The following is a 20,265-nucleotide window of genomic DNA, read 5'->3' on the forward strand; positions in this document are numbered from 1 at the left end:
TATTTATTGTCAATGTGGGTAAATGTGATCATTTTATTTTGTTAAATTTATATAAAATTTTTATTATTATACAATTTTCAAAATTTTCCTACAATAACAGTAAATTATTTACTGTTGTTATATGAAATATTTACTTTGACTTAGTTTAGGGTTTTTATTTTTTGTTGCACAAGAAGAATCTATTCATTGTAAAAGGAAAATTAGGTATTGCTTGTCAGATAAATAATATTTATTCCTCCTAGAGAAATCATATGGGTAATGTTTTGATAAAGTAAAATTCCAAAAACTTGATAACGCTTGGTGTCACTGTAACAAATCCTCCAATAGTGATATCATAAATTTTTTTCTTGACCATTCCTTGAATGAGAGGGGTTGAACTGCTGCTTACATTAACTTCAAGATTAATGCGCAAGTTTTGCCACAAACTCCTCTATGTTTTTATCAGAACTTCCACCTTTATCCACTGCTTCTTTAGCCAATTCTTTCCATCTTACTGAATTCATTTTCATCTGTTTCCCTCTTTCTCCCTCTATTACTTCCCTTATACATAGCTCTATTTCTTCTTTGGTAGCAATGCCTCTTTCATCCAATTTAATCCTAACCCCTATCTTCCACACATCCACAATGAACTTTGCATTAGTTGGTTGATCTGTCCATTGTGGCATTGCAACCATTGGCACTCCCAAGCTCAACGCCTCAAGGGTTGAGTTCCATCCACAATGAGTCATGAAGCACCCAACGGCCTTATGAGCCAATACGTCTAACTGAGGGCACCAACTCACAACTAGTCCCTTCTCCGATGTTTCCTCTAAAAAATTAGGAGGAAGTTTTTTCTGCTCAGTTTCTCTGACAACCCACAAGAAGTGGCAATTGCTATTTTTTAGGCCCCTTGTTAGCTCATCCATCTGCTCTTCTCCCAGGGATGCCAAGCTTCCAAATGATGTGTAAACAACCGATTGAGTTTCCTTTGTGTCTAGCCACTTCATGCAAACATCCACATCAGGTTTGAATAGGTGAAGGCCATACTCTTTGTCATCCTCCAACCGCTTGTCTAAGTAGATTGATGGAATAGTTGGTCCAATTGTTTTAACACGCCATTGCTGGCTTGTCATCCAATTCACCACCTAAATATGGAATTTTAAAACAAATTTGTAACAAAATCAGAATATTAAATAATAAACCAATGTTCACTGATTAACAACAAAAGATGAATAGAATATCAAAAATAGGTTGAAATATAATTATCTCAAAGAAATTGAGGAAACGTTGTTATGAATGGAATGGATGGATCTGATTTTATCTAGCTGGATTCGAGGTCAGCTGGCCCTCCATAGAAAAAGAAGAATACAGAAAAGGAAGAGAAGAATACAGAGAAGAGTTGAACAGAAAGAATATGAATTATGGATTAAACTTCTATATCTGTTCTGTACAATCCATTCCCTTTATACCCTTGACAATGCTTCTCCTCTAACCTGTAACTACTCTAACTAACCATTACTCCAACTAAACCCCACTTCCTAACTGACTTCTAACTCCCTAACTTGCCACCTATCATAACCACCTTGCCAACTATTATCACTAACTCCATACACAGTACAATATTACTAATACAATTGAATTACAATTATACAATGACCCAGCCAGCTTGGTATTTGTACTAACCCAAATATTCCTAACAATTACCCTCTCCCTCAAAGCACATTGCCCACAAGGTGAGGAAATAGTTGTTGCAGCAAATACAAGTCTTCCCAAGTAGCATCATCAACACTTTCCCCTTGCCATTGCACCAAGACTTGCGTAATAGTCCTGCTTCTCAATTTGTGAGTTCGAGTCTACAAAACAGTTACTGGTTCAAGACTAAGACAGCCAGCTGCATCCATAAAAGGTAATGAAGGAACAACAGCCTCCTGCTTGCCCAATTTCTCCTTAAGACAAGAAACATGGAATGTAGGATGAATTCTAGAATCTGGTGGCAAATCCAACCGATAAGCTACCTTACCAACCCTATGCAAAACCTGAAAAGGTCCATAATATCTAGGTGCCAACTTGCCCAAATGTTTCTGCCTCATTGTCTTCTGCTTGTAAGGCTTCAATCTGAGATATACCCAATCACCCTCAGCAAACTCCCTTTCAGTCTTGTGTTTATCAGCATTCATTTTCATCCGTTCCTGAGCTGCCACCAAATTCTGCTTCAATAAGGTCAGAAGTTGCTGCCTAGTCCTCAATTGTACATCCACATTGCCTACCTTAGTGGTGCCTGGAATATAATCCAAAAGTTTGGGAGGAGGATAACCAAACAAGGCTTCAAAGGGAGTCATCTTGGTGGAAGAATGGAAATTGGTACTACACCAAAATTCAGCCAATGGTAGCCATTTCACCCAATGTTGAGGTCTATCAGCTGCAAAGGCCCTCACATAATGCTCTAAACTTTGGTTAACTATCTCAGTTTGTCCATCAGACTGGGGGTGATAAGCTGAGGACATAGCAAGCTGCACTCCTTGCCACCTCATCAACTCTTGCCAAAAATGAAAGGTTAAAACAGGGTCCCTATTAGTGAAAATTGAAGCTGGCATACCATGCAATTTTAACACATGTTGCATATAGAGATTGGCTACCTTAGCAGCTGTATAAGGATGAGACAAGGGAATGAAATGAACAAATTTAGTAAGTCTGTCAACTACCACTAGAATCACATCTTTGGATTGGGACATAGGAAGGCCTTCAACAAAGTCCATGCTCACCTCAAGCCAAGGTTTATCAGGTATAGGTAGAGGTTGTAACAGCCCAGCAACATGACAGGTTTCTGTCTTCACTCTTTGGCATGTATCACACTCTCTAACATGCTTCTTCACATTAGACCTCAATCCAGGCCAATAAAAATCTCTCTGCACCCGATGTAAAGTTTTGAGGAAACCTGAATGTCCACCCAAGGGACTGTCATGGACTTGCTATAAAACAGCAGCCTTCAAAGCATCACATGACCCAAGGTAAATCTTACCTTTATATAACAACAACCCGCTCTGCACAGCATACCCTTTTGGCACCACTTTTCCTAACTGACAAGCATGGAAAATATCTTGCACCTACTGATTAGGAGCATAACTGGCCTTAAGTTCAGTTAGCCATGTTGAGGAAGGAAAGGACACCATGCATAAGATTCCCTCATGAGCTTTCGAAACTGCACCAGGAACTTCATAGGAAGCACAATCACCAAAATCAGCCTTCCTAGACAATGCATCAGCCACTAAGTTGTCCTTGCCTTTCTTGTATTCCACCACAAACATATAGCCTAGCAATTTAGCAAACCACTTCTGCTGGGATGGAGTGCCAATTTTCTGTTCCAACATGTATTTCAAACTTTGTTGATCAGTTTTAACAACAAAAGGTCTACCCACCAGATAAGCTCTCCACCTCTTGACAGCAACAACTAAGGCTAGCAACTCCTTTTCATAGGTAGACAAAGCCAAGTTTTTACCCTTAAGTGCCTGACTATGGTAAGCTATTGGTCTGCCCTACTGCATTAACACTGCCCCAATCCCTCTTCCAGAGGCATCACACTCCACCACAAAAGGAAGATCAAAATTTGGCAAAGCTAACACTGGAGGCTTAACTATAGCATCCTTAAGTTGATGAAATGCCAACTCAGCCTCATTAGACCAACAAAAAGAGTCTTTTTTTAATAAAGCTGTCAAGGGGGCTGCAAGTTGACCATACCCCTTGACAAACTTCCTATAATACCCAGTGAGGCCCAAAAAACCCCTTAGAGACTTCACATCCGTAGGAATAGGCCATTGTTGCATGGCAGCCACTTTCCTAGGATCAGTGTGTACCCCCTCAGCAGTAATAACATGTCCCAAATACTCAACTTCATTACAAGCAAACATGCACTTTGACCTTTTAGCATTCATCTTGTTAATAGCCAAAATTTCCAAGACTTTCCTTAGATGGACTACATGATCAGCCAAAGATTTACTATAGACTAATATATCATCAAAAAATACTAACACAAACTGTTTAAGGAAGGGCTTGAATACCTAGTTCATCAATGATTGGAATGTTGAGGGAGCATTGGTTAAGCCAAAGGGCATCACCAGAAATTCATAGTGACCCTCATGTGTCCTAAAAGCTGTCTTAGGTATGTCTTCTTCCCTCATTCTGATCTGATGATATCTAGATCTCAGGTCCAATTTGGAAAAAATGGTAGCTCCATTCAATTCATCCAGCAACTCATCAATAACTGGAATTGGAAACTTGTCCTTGATAGTGATATCATTGAGTGCTCTATAATCAATACACATCCTCCATGAACCATCAACTTTTCTTACCAACAACACAGGAGAGGCAAAGGGACTGCTACTGTTCCTAATGGAACCAACAGATAACAAATCTCTCACAATCTTCTCAATCTCATTCTTTTGGTAGAAAGGATACCTATAGGGCCTTTGACACACAGGTTGAGCTCCTTCCTTAAGGACAATGGAATGTTCATGACCCCTAAGGGGAGGTAATTCTGTAGGAGTCTCAAAAACATGCCCAAACTCTTGCAATAAGGATTCCACTTCAACAGGAAGCTTCACCTCTAATGCATTTGCCTCCACACTAGCAATTTGTAACAACAGCCCTTTCTTCACAGACCCTTTGAAAAACTGTTACAATCCATAATAGAAAGCTCTAAGGATGGAGTCAATCCTTGCAGCAAGACTTTCTGATCTTCATAATAGAAACACATTGTCAAAAGTTTAAAATTCCATTGATCTCCCCTAAAGTGCTTAACCATTGGGTGCCCAACACTGCATCACAACCCCCCAATGCTAAAACATGGAATGGAATTTAAAACTTCACTCCTTGAATGCATACTAGCACACTACTACAAAAACCCAGAGTTTTAACCACAGTACCATTGGCTACTTTAACTTCCAAGACCCTAGTGATATCTACTCTCAATTGCAACTAAGAAACCAAGGAAGCATCTAAAAAATTATGGGTACTGCCGGTATCTATTAGAATTACCAATCCACTTCCATTAACCTTACCACTCACTCTCATAGTACCAAGTGTAGGGGTTCCTGTAAGTGCATATAAGGTAATCTCTACCTCTTCTTCCTGACCAACTGCCTTGGCAGCTACCTCACTCTCCACTCCTTCCTCTAATTCAGTAATTTGTACTCTGGACTGCACTCCACAGGATAATTCAATTCCTTCTAACAAAAACAATTTAGCATTTTTACATTTGTGCCCAACCCTCCACTTCTCATCACAATTATAGCAAAGACCCCTCTTTCTTCTTTCATCCATCTGAGCAGGGGTTAGTCTCTTAATGGGTATCTTAGATTTAGATTCTATCATCATATTATTCTTTGGTAAACCCAAGGTAGAACCCTTACCCGTTTCTTGTGGAAATCTGGAATTCTTCTTGCAACTGAACACATACTCCTCTTGAATCTTAGCCAACTCAAATGCTTCATTCAAGGTTCTTGGATTAAGCATCCTTACTGGAAGCCTGATTTCATCCTTCAAGCCACTTAGGAAGAAGCTAAGTTTGTGCACAGGGGACAAACCCTTGATTCGATTAGACACAGCTTCAAACCCTGCCTTGTATAACGCCACTGTTGAAGACTGTCTCAGCCTAGTTAACACTTCCATAGGATCATCATAAGTTGTTGATCCAAACCTCACGTGTAAAGCTTGCACTAATGAATCCCAATCAGTACACACCAGCCTCCTCAGCTTCCTGGAACCAAATCAAAGCTTCCAATTCCATGTGGAATGAAGCAATTAGCAATTTTTCTGTAGCTGGAGTCTGATAATAACCAAAATATTGATTGGCTTAATAAACCCAACTAGCAGGATCATCGCCTGAAAAACGTGGAAATTCCAGCTTCACAGGTCTGGCAAAAGCTACCGTCGAAGAATTCTGACTTGAAGAGTTGTTTCTCTACGCCGTGGTTGAATTAACATCGATAGCACTTAACTTCTGTAGAACAGTGTGGATATTTTGATTCATCTCATTCAACGTCCTAGTGTGAATCCCTTGAATTTTCTAGATTTCTTGAATGTCTTTCTCAATTTCTTGAATGTCCTTCTCGTGATGGTCTGAAGTTGTGCGAAGAGAGGCGATGGCCTCATTCACCAAGTTCATGGTAGCCGAAGCTCGTGTTTCAGCCATGGATTCTCAGGAACAAGGCTCTGATACCAAATGTTATGAATGGAATGGATGGATCTGATTTTATCTAGCTGGATTCGAGGTCAGCTGGTCCTCCATAGAAAAAGAAGAATACAAAAAAGGAAGAGAAGAATACAGAGAAGAGTTGAACAGAAAGAATATGAATTAGGGATTAAACTTCTATATCTGTTCTGTACAATCCATTCCCTTTATACCCTTGCCAATGCTTCTCCTCTAACCCGTAACTACTCTAACTAAACCATTACTCCAACTAAACCCCACTTCCTAACTGACTTCTAACTCCCTAACTTGCCACCTGTCATAACCACCTTGCCAACTATCTTCACTAACTCCATACACAGTACAATGTTACTAATACAATTGAATTACAATTATACAATAACCCAGCCAGCTTGGTATCTGTACTAACCCAAATATTCCTAACAAACGTACAGGTATGTGTTGTGTAAGCGCCTTAGTCAGCATAGCTACAAAACCGAAATACTTGTTTTTATAAAAAATTCTGATAAAATTTGCATACTTCAATAAGTTGTAGGCTCTGTCGTCGGTAATTAACTATATAACACAGGGCCTTATCCAACGTACCTTTGGTGGCAAATTGTAGTTTTGCCATTAAGGCATTAACTCACTAGTCAAAGTTGAGAAGAGTGAAGACAACAAATAAAATAGCCTTTTTTTTTTTTAGAAGAAAAAAATATAACTTAAAAAAAAAAAAAGGAATATACGTAATTTGACAAGATGCAAATATTTATCACAATGTATTAAATGAAATCCACTGTACCCTTTTTTTCCACAGAAATCCATTATTCTGTGTGATTGGAACTAGCTTATAAGCAAAATTTGTGTTTTTTAGCTTTTATGTATAACTTTTTAAAATTACAAATTTTCTAACTTTTCAAAATACAAGTATACTCTAATTACTGAACGTTCAGCAAAAAAACTAATTAAGCTGTCACAAACCAATCAATATATGTACTTGTAATTATCACAATGAATTCTGTTGAACTACAAATAAACACAAGTGCTTTGCAATGTGGGCCTACCAACCCCTAAGGCTTAGCACAACCAAGTCTAATTAGGTCCAATACATGTCCAATTATATAATCAAAGCCCATCGATTATATTTACTTCGTGTATTTTTTGAGAATTGATACAATGAGATTCTGATAAACCAAGGTATGACGATGGATTTAATAATGAAGGTAATAGAAATTTTAGAACATAACTTTCCCTCTCCAATATGGGCATGTGCTAAATAAACCTGGGTATAAAAATGGATTTAATCATTTGCTGATGCAAGAAAAAAGGTTGTCTTAAATTCACATAACTTTTAATTCACACCATTTACGTAATCAATTTATCTGGATCTCACTATAAACAGAAATGCAAAGCAAATGAATAATTTTTTCATATATTTTCACACACATTTTGTCATAACTCTCTTATGTAACAGACCAGACTATAAATAGTAAAGAAAAATGGTAGATCCATATGACAATAATAGACAACCTATTACAATATGCCACATGAAAACAATTATAATAAAATGTGTGTGAAAAAGTGTGATATTAATTATTACAAGCAAATAGGCGAAAACATGATATAAATAGGTCTGTATAATTTTTTGGAAGAAGTATCTATATGATACTTAAAAAAAATGGAGTTTATAAAATGTGGAAACATGATATATATGAATTAATTGCTTTGATTAACTTATAGAACAAATGATAAATATTATTTAATTTGGTATAAAAGTACTTATTAATACTTGAACTTTTTTTTTTGGAGAGAATTATTAATATACTTGAACTTGGTTACGAATATTTTAAACTATATTCAACTTAGGACCTGATCAAGCCAATTCATGATAAGTAAACAATAAGTTTTGAACATTCCTTTTTTAAAAATTATAATTGGAATGGTTTTGATATATTTTACAGGTGATAGGGAATAAAACCAACATGACAGTACCACCACATGATAAAATAGTTATGATAGGGTGACGGATGATTTGACCAATGAGGACGGATGAGTAGTGGACGGACAGGTAGAATCGATGCACTTAATTTCCTCCGTCATCCTCCGGGCTACCTCGAATCACACTATATGATTAGGGCTGACATGACTTTGATTGTAATTCACGCCAACGTGTATATGAAGAATTCTTGCGCCACACGTTAAGCCTTGATTGAACATTCATATAAGGAAAAGAACCCTAAGAGATACAAAATCCCACGAGTCACTCTCCAAGAGGAAAAGGATTACTTGACCAAAGCGAGAATCTCGGCCCTACACTACTATATATACTCCAAAACCCTCATAAAGCAAGGTACGCACATTTGACTCAACTCTAGCACTTTAGGGTTGAAAAGAAATTTTAACTTAACATTCGGAGGGTTTTTGGCCGGCACCACACCGGTGCTCTCTTTTAGGTCTCTTTGTTTTCTGTTTGCAGGTTTGATTCGGGTTGGAGAGTACTCGCAACTTATTGGTGATATTTTCGACATCATCAGTTGGCGCCGTCTGTGGGAAACGAGAGTGAAAGGAAAACTAACTCAGCCTTTGCTCTATTCCAAAGACAAAAAGTTGCATGGTACTCACCAGATCGATGGCGACAGTCAACAATCAAGGCGAAGAACCGCATGCTACAGCGCTGGAAAGGCAAGTTCAGACGCTTGCTGCTGCTGTTGAGCGCCTCACTAAACAGAATCACGACTTAGAAGAGCAACTACGGCAGAGGAATGCGCACCAAAGTGCACCAAAGGAGGACCAGGAAGTCGCGAGCCCGGAGGGGAAGAATGCCGTCAGGCCTGAAGGTAGCACCGCACCGGCAAGGCCAGAGCGGCCGGAGACAAACCCGCCATCCGTCTCGGACTCCCTACCACCTCATACCACAGCCGAGATGCAGGAGATGAGGGAACGCATGGATGTGATGATGAACGCCCTTAGAGGACGGGTATCCAGCAACCTAGACGACCTAGTCCATAGAACGGATTCGCCTTTCACAGCGTTGGTGAATTCATGCCCCGTTCCTCCAAAGTTTCGCATGCCCCATGTGGAAAACTACGACGGATCCAAAGACCCGTTGGATCACCTGGAGTTTTTCAGAACCCTAATGCATCTTCAGGGGGTACCAGATGAAATCATGTGCAGGGCTTTTCTCACCACCTTGAAGGGGCCTGCGAGGGATTGGTACAGTAGGCTGACGCCTAATTCTATCGGCACTTTTAAGGAACTAGGCGCACAGTTCGTATCATACTTTATTGGAAGTCATCGACACAAGAGGTCTATTGCGTGTATACTGAGCATTTAAGCAACGAGAAGACGATACATTGAGGCCTTATATAGCCCGCTTTAACAAGGAATCCCTCTCGATAGACGAAGCAGATGACAAGATACTTGTGGCAGCATTCACGAACGGGCTACGAGAGGGTAAGTTCTTGTTCTCTCTATGCAAGAATGACCCAAAGACTATGTCCGATGTATATTACAGGGCGACGAAGTATATGAACGCGGAGGATGTCTTGCTGGCCAGAGACGACTATAAACCAAGAAAAAGGGAAAGACAGGAAGATACGAAACCAGATAATGGACGAAAAATGGCAAGAACCAGAGATCGACGGGAAGACCGGAGATCCAAATCGCCTTCGGGGAGGTTTACAAGTTTCACCCCCCTCATAGCCCCAATTGACCAGGTGTTAATGCAAATCAAAGATGAAGGAACCTTGACGTTCCTAGGCAAGTTGAAGGGAGATCCGAACAAGAGGCCACGAGATAGATACTGCCGTTTTCATCGTGACCACGGCCATGATACGACGGATTGTTATGACCTGAAGCAACAGATCGAAGCCCTCATCAGGCAGCGAAGGTTGCAGAGGTTCGTGAGGAAGGAGAAAACGGATCAACCCCAAGAGCAGAATCCTAGACGGGAAAACGAACGTCCCAGACCACCGGTAGCAGACATACGGATGATAATAGGGGGCAGTACTTCAACGGGGTCATCTAAAAAGGCCAGAAAGACCTATTTACGGACGGTACAAAGTGTCCAGTCAACGAGCTCTTCACTAGAAAGAATACGACGGAACGGTTCCAGTATCGAGTTTTCTGAAGAAGAGGCCCGGCGCCTTCACCACCCCCATGACGACGCGCTTGTGGTTAGTGTATAGGTAGGAGACTTCAACGTCCACCGAGTTCTAGTGGATAACGGGAGCTCAGCGGACATCCTTTACTACCCCGCGTTCCAGCAGATGGGGATTGCAAGAGAGCTCCTGATCCCGGCATGCACGCCCCTCGTTGGCTTTGGGGGAACCCGGGTCCATCCTTTAGGATCCGTCACATTGGCGGTGACAGTAGGAGACTACCCGCAGCAAATAACCAAGGATGTTTCCTTTCTAGTGGTTGATTGCTCCTCAGCGTATAATGCCATACTCGGACGACCCACTCTCAACACATGGAAGGCCGTCACTTCTACCTACCATCTGATGATCAAGTTTCCCACTGAACACGGAGTTGGAGAACTGCGCGGAAATCAGGTGGCTGCACGGGAATGTTACGTGGCCATGATGGAGATGGATGACCATGTACAAGCAATGAACATCGAAGAACAGAGAACAATGGCAGAACCCGTGGAGAAATTGGAAGAGGTACAACTGGACGATTCGAGGCCCGACCGGACCACCAGGATAGGAACCTCGGTCGGCCAAACGGTTCGACATGCGCTCCTACTGTTCCTCAAAGAGAACCAAGACGTGTTTGCATGAAGCCATGACGACATGCCAGGAATAGATCCGGCAGTCATAGTCCATAAATTGAACGTGTCACCTTCATTCTCTCCAGTTCGACAAAAGAAGCATGTGTTTGCCCCCGAATGGGATCGAGCCGCAGCAGAGGAAGTGCAGAAGCTACGGGAAGCGAACTTCATACGAGAGGTGTACTACCCAGACTGCTGGCAAATGTGGTAATGGTCAAAAAGTCAAATGGGAAGTGGAGAATGTGCGTTGACTTCACGGATCTGAATAGAGCGTGCCCTAAAGACAGTTACCCACTCCCACGCATTGACGCCTTAGTGGACTCCACCGCAAGACATGAGTTGTTGAGCTTTATGGACGCCTTCTCAGGGTATAATCAGATTAAGTTGGAGAAAAAAGATCAAGAGAAAATATCATTTGTGACAAGCCAAGGGCTTTTTTGCTACAAGGTGATGCCATTTGGGCTCAAGAATGCAGGAGCCACATACCAGTGACTAATGAACAAAATGTTTGCGCACCAAATTGGCCGGAACGTCCAAGTCTACGTAGATGATATGTTGGTGAAAAGCGCAAAGGTGTCAGATCATCTGAGGGACCTCCAGGAGACTTTCGACACTCTTCGAACATATAAAATGAAGCTGAATCCAAGCAAATGCACATTTGGAGTGACTGTTGGAAAATTCCTAAGATTCATGGTGTCCCAGTGGGGCATTGAGGTCAACCCTGAGAAAGTGAAAGCAATAATGGAGCTATCTCCTCCGAGGACGGTGAAGGAAGTGCAAAGCTTGACAGGAAAGATAGCAGCCCTAAACAGGTTCGTATCAAGAGCAACGGACAAGTGTCTACCTTTCTTCAGAACACTAAGGAGATCTTTCGAGTGGACGGACGAATGCCAGAGGGCATTTGAAGAATTAAAAGCATATCTCTCTGCCCCGCTGTTGCTTAGTCCGTCCACGCCGGGGGAGGAATTGTTCCTGTACCTTGCCGTCTCATCAGCAGCGGTAAGTGCAGCTCTGATAAGAGAGGAAGGAAAGATACAAAAGCCCGTGTACTTTGTAAGCCGAGCGCTAAGGGGCGCAGAGGAGAGATACCCACGGATGGAGAAACTCGCCTTCGCACTCGTAACTGCAGCTCGAAAACTGAAGCCCTATTTTCAAGCACATACGATAATAGTCCTAACGGATCAGCCCTTGCGGAGAGCAATGAACAATCCTGAAACTGCCGGATGGATGGCTTTGTGGGCTATCGAGCTGAGTGAGTACGATATCCAATACCAGCCACGAACAGCTGTGAAAGGACAAATACTGGCAGACTTCATCACGGAATTCACTACACCTGACGAACAGGGGGCAGAAGAGACGCCCACATGGAGAATTCACATAGACGGATCCTCCAATAAGTATGCGGGAGGAGTCGGGGTTGTACTCCACACCCCGGAAGGAGATAAGGTTGAATGCATGATCTGTCTGGAGTTCCCCACTACAAATAACGAAGCGGAGTATGAGGCCCTGGTGGCAGGATTAGAACTTGCAATAGCGGCTGGGGCCAGGAAGGCAGTAGTCTACTCCGATTCTCAAATCGTAGCCAGCCAAGTTAATGGGAGCTATGATTGCAGGAATGAACGAATGAGAAGGTACCTCGGAGAAGTGAAGGGTCTAACGAACGACCTCCAATTCACGATAGCTCAGATCCCAAGAGAAGAGAATCAAGAGGCGGACCGACTCACCAAGGCTGCTTCGGCCGAACCCATGATCGCTCCAGAACAGGTATTGTCCTTCGTCCAACATTCATCGCTACTAGATAACGTTCGAATGCAGGAATTAAGTACTAAGGACGATTGGACGGTTCCAATTGTGGCGTACCTCAAGGACAGCAAGCTACCAGACAGCAAGGTAGACGCAAGGAAATTGAAGGTTAGGGCTGCCCAATTCATACTGATTAAAGGCATCCTCTACAAAAGAGGATTCTCCTGACCATATCTAAGATGTCTTGGCCATGACGAAGCAGACTACGTGATGAGGGAAGTTCATGAAGGAATTTGTGGAAACCACTTGGGATCAAGGTCTCTGGTGCACAAGCTACTCCGAGCAGGGTACTACTGGCCGACAATGCAAAAGGATGCCCTAATGTACGTTAGAGCCTGCGATAAGTGTCAACGGTTTGACAATCTTATTAGACAGCCAACGGAGGAACTCACACCGATGACGGCCCCATGGCCGTTCGCGCAATGGGGATTAGACATCATGGGTCCATTTCCAATAGTGGCAAGACAACTGAAGTTCTTGGTGGTTGGTATCGACTACTTCACCAAGTGGGTGGAAGCAGAAGCTCTCGCTACTATCACGGAGAAAAACATTCGCAACTTTGTATGAAGAAGTATTATTTGCCGATATGGGATCCCGAGAGTACTCGTCTCAGACAATAGGAAGCAATTCGACAACGATGCATTCCGAGACTTTTGTTCTCAGCTGGGAATCAAGAATCACTACTCGTCACCCGCCCACCCACAGGCCAACGGACAAGTTGAAGTCACGAACCGGTCCTTGTTAAAGATTATCAAGACCCGGCTCGAGGGGGCAAAGGGCATATGGCCAGACGAACTACCAAGTGTACTATGGGCGTACAGAACAACGGCAAGAACGCCAACGGGAGAGACACCATTTCGATTGGCGTTTGGTGCTGAGGCCCTCATACCGGCAGAAGTGGGATTGACGAGCTACCGCGTGGAAAGCTATGAGGAGAGCAAGAATATCGAAGCATTACGTCTAGAGCTTGACCTTGTCGATGAAGTCAGGGCAGCAGCAGCCCTGAGACTGGCGCGGTACCAAGACATGATGGTGAAACACTACAACTCCAAGGTTCGGCACCGAGACTTCAAGGTTGGGGATCTAGTGTTACGAAAAGTGCTTGGCGCTACGAAGGATGCATCCCTAGGAAAGCTGGGTCCTAACTGGGAAGGCCCGTACAGAATCATCTCATGGCACAGGAAAGGAACGTACTACCTGGAGACATTAGACGGAAGGAAGTTGGGCCATCCCTGGAACACGAAGCACCTGAAGAAGTACTACCAGTAGTGCAGCAGTCATAAGACGATACCTACTGCCTTATTTTCAATTTAATTTTAGACAGTCATAGCTTTTATTTTTTAAGTTTTTTTTTCCATTGACAATTTGGTTTGTTGAACTTATGAGGAATTTTTATTTAGAAAATACGAAATGCTGTTGGAAATTCTACAAGTCCACAAAGTGGACGGATCATCCAAATGATGAAAAACCTACGAGTCCACAAAGTGGACGGATCATCCAAAGGATGAAAAACCTACGAGTCCACAAAGTGGACGGATCATCCCAAAAGGATGAAATCTAGGAATCCACAGAGCACACGGACCCTTTTGCCCATACAGTGGACGGGTCACACAGAAGGACAAAAACCTTCTGTCCGTACAGTGGACGGATCCATTAAAGAGAAAAATAAAAAGCAAAATTCGATCAAAGTAAACGGATAGTCCAAGACATACTGAAGATATCATGCAAAGCATAAAACGACGGGTCTAAATATGAACGGATTACCCAAGAAGTATCAATAATACAGTGCAGTTCAATAACAAAAAGTTGAACAAATACAGAAAGTGAAATTGCTCCCTATCGCTACAAATTACATTAATCTTTAATTGTGACAAGTTCATCAGGGCCCTCAGGCAACGGCTGGAAAGAGTCAGTGACGGTCGTTTCTTCTGTAGCTTTAGTGACCCCGTCATCACTTGGAACCTCGCCAAAGAGTTCTTCCGTCCCTTCAGAGTCGACGGGGTGAGCAGGGGTTCGGGCCTCAGCATCTATGGTTATGTGAGCTAAGTCCAAGTCAGGGAATGACGCCTTCACCTGACGGATGCAGTCATCGAACCCATCGTTAAAGGAGGAACCAAGCTCAGTCAGAAGGGCGTCGGAATCTCGGTACTCTCTGACGGCATCAATTTTCGCTTGAAGAATATTGTCGTCATGGGCTTTCACCGTCTTCCTGAGCAGCTCCACCTCCTTCTCTAAGTTCTCACGAGCTTGCTCAGAAAGCGCTAGCTTCTTCTCATGACGGACCCTCCATAGCTTCAACTTGTCCAACTCTTCCACCGTCGCCTTTGCCTTAGCACGTACCCGTTCAAGGGCTCTTTCCTGGGCCAGGCAACGGTCTGACAAGCCCTTGGCCATTAATACACCCTGCAACAGTTCGGATAGAAATAAATTCAGGACGGATAAGAACGAAACGAAGTTAAAATGACGGAATGGGCCTATGACGGGAACTAACTTGGGCTAAGCTGTACAGACATGTCTCCCCCATGGTCTCGGTGGCATGGTTCCCCAGGTCTTTATAATCTTCATCGGTTATGATGGAACCAATACGACGGAGAGCGTATTGGGGGTCTTCACGAAGTAGGACGGGGGGCTTCTCCTTCGCGGGGTCCGGGTTGGTCATCAAACCCTTACCCTTGCCAATTCCTAGCTTGGGAGCTGGTTTTGCCATGCCGGACCCCTGACCGGCAGGTAGACCCGTCACAATTTTTTGCTTCTTGGAGTGGCGGTCCCACCTCTCAGAAGATGGCCTTTTAGGAACCGTCTGTGACGGATCCACCTTTGAAGCATCGCCCCTGCTTCTTTTTTGCTGCTTGCTGTCTGATGATAGCCCGTCTCCTGGCGTCATCCATTTCTACAAAAGAAGACGGTCAACAAAGGAATAACATAAAGACAGATTATCGACGGAAGGATTCCAGAACTTACGTTTGCGTACACCTGCGTCGTATCGTCTGGCGACGGATGTAGGCTCAGGACCATCACAATACCAATGTAACGTATCCAATGTGACGAGCTTCGACCAGGTCCGTTCAGACAACTTTGTCTTTTGGAAAATTTTCTCCAGAAAACCGAACTGCTCGGTTGAGATAGGTGGACGGTCCCTCGCTGTAAAAAAAAAAAAATTAAAAAATAAAAAAAAAGGGTTAAGAGAGAATCCATGAAAATGAATGACGGTTAATTGGTAGACGGACTCATACCAAACGGGGGCATTATACCCCACGTTTTATCAACCGGCATGTAGTCGTCGTCGCCTGGACGACACATCCAGTTATCTCCTCGAAGGAAGAAGTAACGACCCTTCCAGTTACGGTTGGAGTCTGGGGTCTCGGATACTAGCCTAAGTACCGGACTCCTCGGCACAAAGCTGTACATCCCCCTTGATTTTGTAATTTCGGACGGACGGTAACAATGAAAAAATTCTTCCACTGTTAACCGTCTAGCTCCGTCAGACATAACGTCGTACAGTACCTCGATGCTCAAGAAAACTCTCCATGCGTTCGGAGATATCTGGGTGACGGCCAGACCCAGGTACTGGAGGAGACGACGGTGCAATGCACTTAAGGGAAATCGGAGACCCGCTTTTAGCATTTGCTCGTAGACACCGACATCTTCAAGACCGTAGTAATAGCATTTTTCTAATTTGAATGGTAGACGGATGGATATGGTGTCGGGTATTTGGTATTTTTGCCTCAGCGTGTTGAAGTGCGCTGGCTTGATGGTTGACACGAAGTCATTCACCGTCCACAAAGGAAGCAGGGCGAACTCACTGAAGCCGTCGGGACCTATGACGGATTGGACCGGTGGGTCGACACCATCCAGGTTGTCGGTCGAGTCATACTCTGACCCATCCCCATCCTGCCCTTCATCTTCCTCATGGGAAGGAGAGCTGGCTGACGGTTCCCTCTCCCCGCTGGAGGTGTCTTGGTCTGCTTAACCTGACGGGAACACCTCTTCGTAACCCACTCCCTCGCGGGCATAGGCCTGACTACTTGACGCCTCACTAGACATCTGACACCTACATATGCCGGGTAAAGGAAACCTAAGGCTCTAGATTTGTGCCGACGACGGACCAACAAGAAAAATAAATAATGAAACGTTGTATAAGAGTAACTTACAAGCAGACGGTGAGAAAAACTTACAAGCAGACGACGAGAAGCGCACGACGGAGAAGTTATCAGCACGTTGTTTTCCGGTTTCCAAAGGAGACGGTTACTCTCTGAAAAAGGTTGACGGTTGTGCTCTGAACAGAAAATTTTCTAAAAAGTGGAAAAGTGAATACGGTGGGTGGTATATATATAGAGGGAACGGCGCGGTAAATGAAGGGACGCCTCAATTCCAGCAAACAACCATTAAAATCCCCCCACGTGTCCCTGAGCATTTATGACAGCATTCCAACCTGTCCGTCAGAAGTTATAATCGTCATTCCATGAGACTGCTTTGGCGAGATGACGGTGTCATGGAATGAGGGGGCAACTGATAGGGAATAAAACCAACATGACGGTACCACCACATGATAAAATAGTTATGATAGGGTGACGGATGATTTGACCAATGAGGACGGATGAGTAGTGGATGGACAGGTAGAATGGATGCACTTAATTTCCTCCGTCATCCTCTGGGCTACCTCGAATCACACTATATGATTAGGGCTGACGTGGCTTTGATTGTAATTCACGCCAACGTGTATATGAAGAATTCTTGCGCCACACGTTAAGCCTTGATTGAACATTCATATAAGGAAAAGAACCCTAAAAAATCCCACGAGTCACTCTCCAAGAGGAAAAGGATTACTTGACCAAAGCGAGAATCTCGGTCCTACACTACTATATATACTCCAAAACCCTCATAAAGCAAGGTACGCACATTTGACTCAACTCTAGCACTTTAGGGTTTAAAAGAAATTCTAACTTGACTTTCGGAGGGTTTTTGGCCGGCACCACACCGGTACTCTCTTTTAGGTCTCTTTGTTTTCTGTTTGCAGGTTTGATTCGGGTTGGAGAGTACTCGCAGCTTATTGGTGATATTTTCGACATCATCAACAGGGTTTGGGAAAGCTTTTCCCGATATGACACAATTGACTGGTAGCTTAGCTAGATATCACAAAATGATAATAACATAATAGACTAGATGTTTATCACTCACACACGGAAACAAAAAAAGAAGAAAGAAAGAAGAAGAAGAAGTGAGAGAATATACTAGTAGTCGTACAAAGATAACAATGCAAGTGATTCTGTGGTTGTAATTAATGGACCACTTCTGAAAGGTATATCAGAGTAGAAATCATCGGTACCATATTGTTTTGATAAGAATGCAAGAGAATTTGGGTCTCACAATTCTATGGACTAGGATGTATATATTAGGATAAGCGATACATAAATAATATTTTCATAATATTTTCACAATATATTCTCTATAACAGATTAATATTGGTTTTTAATATAAATCTATCACAAAAATTGCCCACTTATAACAACAAGTAATAATTTGTTACTTAAAAATTGTTATAAAAATGTTATAAACGCAATATTTCTCATATATTAAATGTATGAGATAATTAATTCTTTTTAAGTATGGCACACAACCAATCAACCACCCACATATGTATCTCTAAATATAGACTAAAAAAATTTTCTCAAAAAAAAAAAGAAAATAATATGGACTAAATTACAATTTACACTCTTAAAATTTGGGATAATCTTAATTTCTTCCAAAATTGTTCTAAAATTTGAATGAACATTACATATCATTTGGTTTTATGCCTTTTATCCATGCATTGTGATGAGTTGTCCTTTAAGTGCCACCTTAGCTCAAAACAATGTTGTATACTATTTTTTTATTTTTTTTTGATGAGATGTTGTATACTATTGATTAAAAAGCATAGATTTGAATGAAAAAAATAATAATGTCATTTTGAGGTTAGCTTATACCTAATAGTCACCTCATCACAGCGAAATGATGGGAAGACTTTAAATTAAAATGAAAATGATCCAAATTTGAAACTTAGGAGAAAAATATAAAAATTAACTCAAACTTTAAGAATGTAAAAAAATAGTAACTTAGTTCTAAACATGCATGAAATGATAGCTTAACCTACCTCATTCTCCAACTCATTGAAAGTGTTGCACAAGAGCCAATTCGCTTCAAGGATATTCGAGAACTGATTCAATACGAGCTTTAGCAAAGCTGGGTACAAGCCCTTATCACAAAGAAATGAAGGTAGATCATCGATCCCTAGTGATGGTATCGAGGGCAATGATATTGAAGCCCTTTCTTCTATGGGCATCTGAATTGCTCCATGACTCGCATGGTAATAGATGGCATTGATTACACAGGACTGAGTGAAAAATGGAGCACCATCAATGCCAAATTGCCTTGCAATATCTAAAACCCATGGCATAAAGGAGTCATACACTACCATCTTTGGAGGATATTGGGAGCTATTATGTTTCTCAATAAGCTTTGCCAAGCTTTGTGAGACATGTAGCTTGTAACGCTCGAGAGCTGCATCCAAACTTTCCGAATCTTTGCCATTCTCAGATCCATCAGAGATGATCTCAACACTGATAGAATGGCTAGGAAGGGCTTGCATGGTTTTGCCAATAGAGGTGGTAGTGACAAATGTTACTCTAACACCCTTTGAGACTAAGCGCTTTGCGAATTGGAGCAATGGGTTTATGTGACCTTGTAAAGGGTAAGCAAGTAATAGGATATGAGTTGTTCTCTCCATTTTTCTTTTCCAGTGCTATATGACTCTCTCTATTGAAGTTTGAGGGTGAAAAATTCATGGACTAAAATTACAGGAGGTAGTGATGTATATATTGATTTCAATTTCAACATGATAAAGATTTTCCAAGCCATTAAAACTCTAAATAAGACAAAAGAGGAAACGACAGATGTCGGCTCTTTTTGCTAGACGTTAGATCAATAGTAATTAATTTGAAAGCATGCAAAGAACAATTCAAGGAAGACTGCAAACTTCTTGTTGGACCACATTTTTTGGGTTTTTATTTTTATTTTTATTTTTTTGTGAAAATGAAATTTATTTTATAGGGTAACAAATCAAATCTTGTAAATTTGGAAGTATCGATCGAAAATGATTGTTAGGATATTTTTATTAAATGCTAATTTAATTTGTTACTTTTGAGAAGGAAATTCTGATTTAAGTGATTTAATACAAATCGGATTTCTTTGTCTGTCCTATTGAGAGCTGGCCAAATTAATGCAAATTGTTATGATTGGTGGCTTAAATAAGTTTACTTGGGACATGTACTTCGTGAGAGTGTACTTCTTGGCTATCTACTTTGAGTTGTGCTTCGTGTTACGTGTAAGACATGTAAAGCAACCCTGGCCGACCTATATTTTATGCTAATATGTGGCTATTGTTAGAGTGTATTTTGAGCTGCAATATTTGAATAGGGTTTTCTCTATTCTTTGTTATTTTGGTAGAGTTATAAGCTATGACCAATTTTTTCCCAAAAAAAAAAAAGCTATG

The 20,265-nt window shown here is 41.9% G+C and overlaps 1 protein-coding gene across 1 annotated transcript; it reads right to left on the minus strand.

The window, feature by feature from the left end:
- Positions 1-180: 180 nt before the first annotated feature.
- LOC142630418 (mogroside I-E synthase-like) lies at positions 181-19,558 on the minus strand. Its single transcript, XM_075804412.1, has 2 exons — positions 18,868-19,558; positions 181-1,124 (listed from the first exon to the last, which is right to left on the minus strand). Exons 1-2 carry the CDS (start codon positions 19,498-19,500, stop codon positions 402-404), a joined length of 1,356 nt encoding a protein of 451 aa, XP_075660527.1. The 5' UTR covers positions 19,501-19,558; the 3' UTR covers positions 181-401.
- Between the last annotated feature and the right edge of the window lie 707 nt (positions 19,559-20,265).

Source organism: Castanea sativa, chromosome 4 (assembly GCF_040712315.1).
Source record: "Castanea sativa cultivar Marrone di Chiusa Pesio chromosome 4, ASM4071231v1".
In the NCBI taxonomy this organism is placed as follows: Eukaryota; Viridiplantae; Streptophyta; class Magnoliopsida; order Fagales; family Fagaceae; genus Castanea; species Castanea sativa.

What these genes read in the sequence shown, in the direction of transcription:
- LOC142630418 (XM_075804412.1), bottom strand. Translation starts at nt 19,500, where the DNA reads ATGGAGAGAACAACTCATATCCTATTACTTGCTTACCCTTTACAAGGT. An exon ending in TCAATGAGTTGGAGAATGAG is followed by an intron (nt 1,125 to 18,867) that starts GTAGGTTAAGCT and finishes TTCCATATTTAG; the next exon opens with GTGGTGAATTGGATGACAAG.